The sequence below is a fragment of the Paramisgurnus dabryanus genome, chromosome 1, assembly GCF_030506205.2.
Source record: "Paramisgurnus dabryanus chromosome 1, PD_genome_1.1, whole genome shotgun sequence".
NCBI classification, from domain to species: Eukaryota; Metazoa; Chordata; class Actinopteri; order Cypriniformes; family Cobitidae; genus Paramisgurnus; species Paramisgurnus dabryanus.
In genome coordinates this window covers 5,019,675-5,027,775 of record NC_133337.1, presented here as the reverse complement: position 1 = coordinate 5,027,775, position 8,101 = coordinate 5,019,675, and the positions used below count along the sequence as shown (strand labels likewise).

Genomic DNA, 8,101 nt, shown 5'->3' with positions numbered 1-8,101 from the left:
CACACACACACACACACACACACACACACACACGCACGCACACGCACGCACGCACACACACAATAATATGCTTTTATTATGGAGTTACACTTCATATAACTCAATGTACAAGTCAGAAATTAAGCTTTGTTTTTGCACAGGGCTACTAAAGGGTTAATAGTGCCACATGGTGATAAACTGTAAAAATTACAAATTTGACCTCTTAGCAAAAGGAAAAAAATCCAACATTCAAAAATGCATGATAAAAAGGTGTCATAGCTCTGCAATCAAAAAATGTGGTTATAATGGAAGTCAATGGGGCAAAAACAGCCACTAACAATAAATGAGGGAGAAAAAAATTAAAACTGATGCTACACAAAAACTAAAAATGTTTCAAAGCCAATGTTTTTACCAATCTTAGACATGTTCAAGACTCTGAAAAAGGTAAACAAAAATCCAGTTTACAATCACTTTTTATATTGAAAATCTGTCATTTTGTGTGTGTTTTTTCCCCAAATCAGTGACACACCTTATAAACTTGGCAATTAAAGGGTTAAAATTATGGAATTTTTGTGAAGATTTGGTAGTTTTGATCAGTACTGAGGTTGATTAACAGATTTATGAAAAAAAAATTTGAAAAAATATTCATCTGATAAATTTTTACAGCCGTTGAATTTAGTGGATGTTTTCATCCACTAACAACACGAAAGGGTAGTAAATTTGCCCACGGTATATCGTTGAGTTTTTAAAAAATTTCAAAGCATTTTCTTAAAATATATGTAAATATAAGATTTGTCACCAAAAATCATTCAATTTGCTAAAACAGAGAGAAAGTTACGGCCAAATTAAGAGTAAAAAAAACTCTGTAGTGGATGAAAACATCCCCAACAACACATGAGGGTTAAACAGCATTTGGCAGCTGGTGGTTGCTGGCCAATATCTAAATTTAAGCAAGTCACCAATTCCAGGAGTCCATTTAGTAGAACACAGTGGACAGCATACACTAGGCAGGCACAGGTTGTATGGACCTTAAAACAAACATGTGTTAACCATTTGACCAGTATTTGTACAGCACAGGACAACACAATAATAGTAATCAATTATTATGCTTAACTTCATCTAGTGGGATATAAAATGTAGAAGGAAGTGAAAAGACATACCATTGATTGTCACCAAGACAGTCTGCTTTCCTGGGGTGATTATGAGGTCCTGGTTTGGACCGCAGGAGCAGATTTGCAGTGGCGGAAGAATTGGAAGCATACACACTGCAGTAAATCACATTTTTAGAAAGTAATATCAGTAATGTCTACACATTTACTAAACAAATAAAAAAACAGATAAAGGAAACAGCAGACAGAGCTTTTATAGTACCACTGTACATGAAGTGAACATTATGAAAACACGGTAAGAGGACATACTAAAATATCTGAACATACCTTGTTCATTGAGGTGATACTGGTCACCACAAACCACCACAAAGGATGTTGGTGGAATAGGATTGAAAAACCCATCAAACATAACTTCTCTGTTATGCAAAACATTTTTTCTGTGGATCTCTGTGTCGCATGTGGAACAGAAAAACTGAATTCCCGAGGGAACACAGTCCAAGCACCGGACAACAGCATCAGTCATCTTGCATTGTTGACAGCAATGCTGGTTTACAGTCTCTGCAGTCAACATGCAATTTAAAATTTCTGGCATCGCAGCCTTGAATTTTTTTTCAGAGATAGCCTGTCTTTTTGTCCACGCAGACATGGTGGTTGTGTCTTCTTCCACCGATGCAGTGACAGTGACTGAATTTACCAGGTCTTTTAGTCTCTGAAGATGTTGATCTAAATTAATAATAAAAAAGATACTAATAATAATGATAATAATAAGATAAAAAAGGTTCATCAATGCACTGTGAACTAACATGAACAAACAAAGAACAACTGTATTTTCATAAGCTAATGTTAAGAAAACATTAGTGTATACAGAAACTGTGCGTTCACACCGCACAGGCGAAAGCATCAAAGTGGCCAGAAGTCATTCATTTTTTAATGAGAGTGGCGACGAGCTCCGGCACGGCGTGTCATGTACAGGGTGAGCATCAAGGAGAGTTGAAATCAGCTCAACTTTATGGTAATGAGCTATGACACGGTTTGGCGGCAACAAATCGGAAGGCGGAAACGTTCGGCAGCAACCTCTGCTTGAGAGGATTCCAGAGAATGCATTCGAGCATCAGAGCGTCCACAGTTTTTCTATAGCGTCGTTGACAGGGCAGCCGGAGCTTTTTTTGACGCTCTCGCCGGTGTAAACGCACAGTAACAAATGTATTGCACATGGTTAGTTCTAGTTTAAGTAATGAAACTTATAGTAAAGTTTTACTGCAATTTCTTATATGGCTTTATCACTTCATGTGCATTACGGAAATGGTCACTACATACATTTTGACACTTTCCTAATTTTGAAGTTTTTACATTTAAATATTAAGGCTGATATTATTTAGGCTTTCAATTCAATATGCTTACCAAGATTTGGGACCTCCTGTTGAATTTCATTCACCTCCTCAACTTCAGAGAGCTCCTCAACTTCTGAAACCTTAGTGCCAGAGGGTTTCACTGCAAACACAAAATACAATGCTATAGAAAACATTACTTCTGACCAGAAGCATAAACACTTGTAGACAACAGCATGCCTGTACAATTTACTGACCAGATCGATTCTTCATAATCCTAACACGTTGTGGTAGGATGTTCCCATGCTGGTCTCTCTTCCTCCAGGAAACATTGGAGACTTTAGGTCCCTTTTGCTTTCTTTTCTTTTGGGTCTGAAAGTAAAAACTAAATGAGGGAGACATAAGGAGAGCTATTTTCTAAGGAAAAAAATGTATGAAAAGTATTACATTTGTGGTTTCAAACTCATCTGCCAAGGTTTTTGCTGCTTCCAGCCATTGTCTGAATGCCTCAGATGCCATTTGCCGATTTTTTAAAGATAAATAACGAAAGGATAAAGGTATGAAGAAATACAAATAGGGAGAGAGATAAACACAAGAAAAAGGAGAGAAACAGAGAGAGGCTCTTAAAAGAACCGTTTGATTTGTAAAATATTTCACTGATAAAGGATGGGTACAAAAACCTGAAAACAAAGAGATGAGATGATTAGTTATACTATCATTCAACTTGTTTCTGAAAGTTACATTTAGATATATACAAAGTAAATGACTAAAACGGGAATTAAACAGGGTCAAAGGGGAATAAGCAGAGTGTCTACACAAGCTCCAAGTGCACCAATCAAAACAACTACACATACTGGTCCATGCCAAACTGTGCCTGTAAATCTGAATTTACTAATGAATATTATTTATTGTCTTTGACTATAGTCTAAAATAGGCTATAATAATGAACCTGATTTTGTAATTAATTCATCTGTGATGTTTTAATTCTTTAAAATGTAATATTCCAGGTTGAATTGATACCCTGAATTTAAATCATTTAGAAAGCTGTTAAACTGTTATGCCCTGATAATATTATTATATATGCTGAAAACACCTTCGGGATACTGAAATTTATTGTGGCAATATGACAGACATTGCAGTAACGTTACACGACATAGAACTCGGTAACGTTACATATGAATAATTCAAACTTTATTTTAGTTATAAATTAACCGTATAAGTTAGGGTAAGCACCATAAAGAATCGTGTTTTGCTAGTTAATTAAGAAGCCGGATTTTGCATCTGAGGTAGCTTAGTTAGCAGCACCTGCAAGATAACGTTACTGTAGGTAGCAAAGTAATAACGGGCTAGCTTCTTAATGGGTAAAATGTTATTCTCAACAGACTTGTAATTAAAACGCCAAGATGCACTTGCTTAGCTCCACATGAATTGCAAACTATCAACACGACTACAAATACATATTTTAAAAAACAACACAGACATTTTACCTTCGTCCGTCAGGAAAACACCTAGCCACGCCTGCCTTCTTCTTCTTCGTCGTCGTTTCCTTCAACTTCCTCTTGGTTCGTTTAATTATTTATTTTTATTATTTATTTTCATTCAGCGCAACTTGGAATAATTAAAATATAATATATAATATAAATACATTTGCGGCGCTGAATATATATATTCAGCGCCGCAAATGTAAAATGTATAATTATATTATATATTATATTTTCAATACGTTACAAATAATTATATGATATAACGTTAAACTGTATCCGTTTTTATTAGTTTTTTTTTTATCTTTTTTTCTTACAAAAGGTTTATAATTTAATTAATCATTTGATGTGATAAGAGTTATTGATGTGGCTGATTTCTTTCCAAGATATTTAAAAACATCATAAAAACATATATAACTTTTAATTACACAACTTCTCCTGTATTATAATCTTGATTAAATACGATTATAAAACGAATAGTATTTTGATTGGTAATGACAGTCAAACGCCATTTCATGACAAACGAAACTGTCGTTATTTAAAGGGATACTAGAGGGCGCCCTAACTTTAAAACGTAACAGTAGGTCGTTTTAAGCGGCTTGCACATACGACATACTGGGTCGTATTTTGGAGGAGGACAGTCTCTTTTCATAATACGGGCACTTTAAATATGTATTATACGTCTTTTCAATACTTCTAGCTGCCATAATGTTCAGTCAAGTTCATGTTAAGTCATTAATGTATTATTTTAAACATATTCCACAGATATTCATTACACAACGTATTCTGGCACAACATAATTCAAGTTTATAACGTTATTTATTTAACAGATTCATTTCTTTCTCTTACTTACCTCAGCAAAGTCTCTGTCAACACAACACGATAAGCTCAGACTGCCTTGCAGGCGCGGAGCTATGGTCGGCCTGGACGGGCCTGGGCCCACCCAGATTGACAGCTGGCCCGCCCAATCAGAAATGTAAAAAAATACTACTCTGTATAGTTAGACATGGATACTACTTCATATGGTGTATTTTATCTATTGCATGTTATGTTAAAAACAGTAAAATTATAAGTAAGCCTGATAACTATTTAAAAACTATTATAAAGAAGTTGAATGTTGCGTTACATTATGGTTCTAATGAGAAAAATATTCCCGAGCAGCTTTCAGCAATGATCACTTTGAGAACTTTTTTTGCAAGCAAGTGGAAAACGTATTTTGAATAACAACACGTTATCAATATGTGCTGCGCGCTTTCCTCTCAATAACATAAACACACAACAAATATGACAGCGGGGTAAAAAATAGAAAGAAAAGATCTGATCACAGTGATGATGTTTGATATAGCCTACCAGCTCTCTAACTCAGCACTATAAGTCACGCCATGTTTATTGCTACACTTTATACAATATAGCCTATTGCTTTTAAGCACACTCTAAAAACCGTTGGGTTATTTGTTTTACCCAACAGGTGGCTTCCCAGCCAACATTGCAAGGTGGGGCCCATGTGGGCCCCATATGGGCTTCCTATGTGGGCCCTATATGGGTTTGTCCATGGGTTCCACTATGGCCCCACGTGGGTTGCCCACATGAATTTGATATAGAAACTGAGTGGGGCTTATGTGGGGCCCAGCTGGGCAACACACATGGGGCCCATATTGGCCCCACCTAATGAAGCCCACATTATTTACCAGGGCCCAGTATGGGTTTTTAATGGGTACTGGACTGGTCCCTTATTATGTAATAATTACACTTTTAATGCTTTATTGTAATTTACTTAAATAATATAGTTGTTTTAAATTGAAAACCGATAAAAGCTAAATAATTTCAGTTCGGTAAATATCAGTTTTCAGCATAAATATTCAACATTTCATTCATCTGTAACATCACAAAACATGAAGGAGGTGCAATATGAAAAATCAAATAAAAAACTGTAAAGTGTTGCTTTCACTTGTTTATTCACAAGATACAACCGGAACTTCAAACAGACACTAGATGGCAGTACATCTCAATGTAACTCAATAGCACCACTCATTGTCAAAATTACTGTATTACAACACTCCCACTAAATTTTTACAATGGCATTAAGGCACTTCATACTAAATTATATTACTAAGAGCCGTGCTCTCCTTCATATACAGTATCAAGATAATTGTTATTCAGACTAAACAACAACAACAAAAAACTTCTTACTTCTTTTACCTTAACATTTACCATTCTTTTACTCAACACAAAAACAGTGCCTATACCAGTAATTACTTTAAACAATTACATGGGAAAAAGCCCAATCTCTCTTCTAAGATATTCAAACTTCTGTTTAGTCAGTGGCTTGGTCAGGATATCTGCCTTCATGTCATTTGTTGGACAATATTTTAGTTCTATTTGCCCATTCTGCACACATTCACGAATGTAGTGGTAGCGAATGTCTATGTGTTTAGTTCTTGAGTGATCCACTGGATTCTTCGCAATTGCAATAGCTCCTTGGTTGTCCTCCAGGATCATTGTAGGTGAAGCATCCATTCCGAGATCATTCAGTAATCGTCTCAGCCAGGTACCCTCTTGTGCAGCTTGACTGAGTGCTACATATTCAGCTTCGGCTGTTGAAAGTGCAACTGTTGCCTGTTTCTTACTAAGCCAACTAACTGCTCCACCACTCAGTAAGAATATGTTGCCAGTTGTTGAGCGGCGGTCATCCTGATCACCGGCCCAGTCAGCGTCTGAGAAGCCGATCAAAGTTCCAGACTCTGACCGCTGATACTTGAGAGCAAGGTTTGCTGTACCTTTCAAGTAACGAAGAATTCTCTTCACTGCAGTCAGATGTGCAGTATCTGGATTTGCGTTAAACTTTGAAACAGCACTCACTGCTTGAGCTATGTCTGGTCGTGTGGCCATCGCAGCATACAGCAGACTCCCTACCATGGACTGATAGATGCCTTGGTCCACCGATTTACTGACACCATCCACCTTCTTTAGTTTCACATTGGCATCAGCAGGGGTTGCAACAGGATTTGCATTGTCCATCCCATATTTCTGAAGAATGGCTTCAATGTAACTCTTCTGATGAAGACAGATGCAGTTATTTGCTTTGTCTTGGACAACAGAGATGCCCAGGATATAAGACAGTTCACCCATGTCTTTCATCTTATAGCGTTTCTTGAGAGACATTTTCAGCTCATTCATGCTTGCAGTTGACTCCGTAATGAGAATTAGATCATCTACATAAACAGCAAGAATCTCAAGCTCTTGTGTTGATCTCACAAACACACAGGGATCTGATGTGCTCTGTTTGAATCCAATGTCTTTCATGTACTCCGTAAAAGCCTTGCTCCAACAGCGCGGAGACTGCTTAAGTCCATAGATTGACTTATTCAATTTGCACACCAGGTGTTCTTGTTCAGGTTTGATGTATCCCTCTGGTTGCTCCATGTAGATTTCTTCTTCTAGGTGTCCATTTAGGAATGCAGTCACGACGTCCATCTGGTGCACATGTAGATTATTCTGGATAGCATAAGACAGTAATGTACGAATTGAGCTGAATCGTACCACGGGTGAAAAGGTTTCATCATAGTCAGCACCATACAACTGTGAGTAGCCCTTGGCGACTAGTCTGCACTTGTATCTCTCTACTCGTCTATCACTATGATGCTTGACTTTGAACACCCATCTTGATCCTATGGCCTTCCTATCCCTTGGTAAATCCACTAAGTCCCACGTCTCATTTTCCAGCAGTGACTCATATTCCAAGTCAGCAGCCTCCTGCCATTCCTTTGCATTAGGACTCATCATTGCTTCTTGCAGTGTGCGTGGCTCAGTAACACAACACATATTGGCATAATGATCAACAGTCACCATATCAGCAAACTCCTCATATCCATATCTCCTCGGAGCCCTTCTGATTCTGCTGCTTTTTCTAACAGCTTCATCAACAGCAACCTCTTCTTCTTGTGTTCCACTCTCATTTGTGTTCACAGTTACCTCGTTCTTTGAACAGGTTACTTCCACTTCATCTTTCCAGTCAAAATCTGATTCGTTAAAGATGACATCCCGACGAATTAGAATTCTCTTTTTCTCTTCATCAAACAGACTATAGCCTTTTGCATTGTTTGCATATCCCACAAAACGAAGCTTCACAGCCTTCTTGTCCAGTTTTCTCCTTTCTATGTCAGGGATATGCGCATAAGCAACACAGCCAAACACTCTCATGTGA

The 8,101-nt window shown here is 37.4% G+C and overlaps 1 protein-coding gene across 2 annotated transcripts; it reads right to left on the bottom strand.

Moving 5' to 3' along the window:
- Nucleotides 1-611: 611 nt before the first annotated feature.
- LOC135729931 (uncharacterized) lies at nt 612-3,967 on the bottom strand. Of its 2 annotated transcripts, none has more exons than XM_065247839.2 (6): nt 2,864-3,967; nt 2,674-2,779; nt 2,490-2,579; nt 1,416-1,811; nt 1,140-1,244; nt 612-1,007 (listed from the first exon to the last, which is right to left on the bottom strand). In XM_065247839.2, exons 1-6 carry the CDS (start codon nt 3,266-3,268, stop codon nt 814-816), a joined length of 1,296 nt encoding a protein of 431 aa, XP_065103911.1. In that variant the 5' UTR covers nt 3,269-3,967; the 3' UTR covers nt 612-813. The 2 variants fall into 2 exon arrangements, with proteins under 2 accessions (XP_065103911.1, XP_065103910.1); XM_065247838.2 differs by having other exon boundaries at nt 613-1,007; nt 2,674-2,788; nt 2,864-3,965.
- Between the last annotated feature and the right edge of the window lie 4,134 nt (nt 3,968-8,101).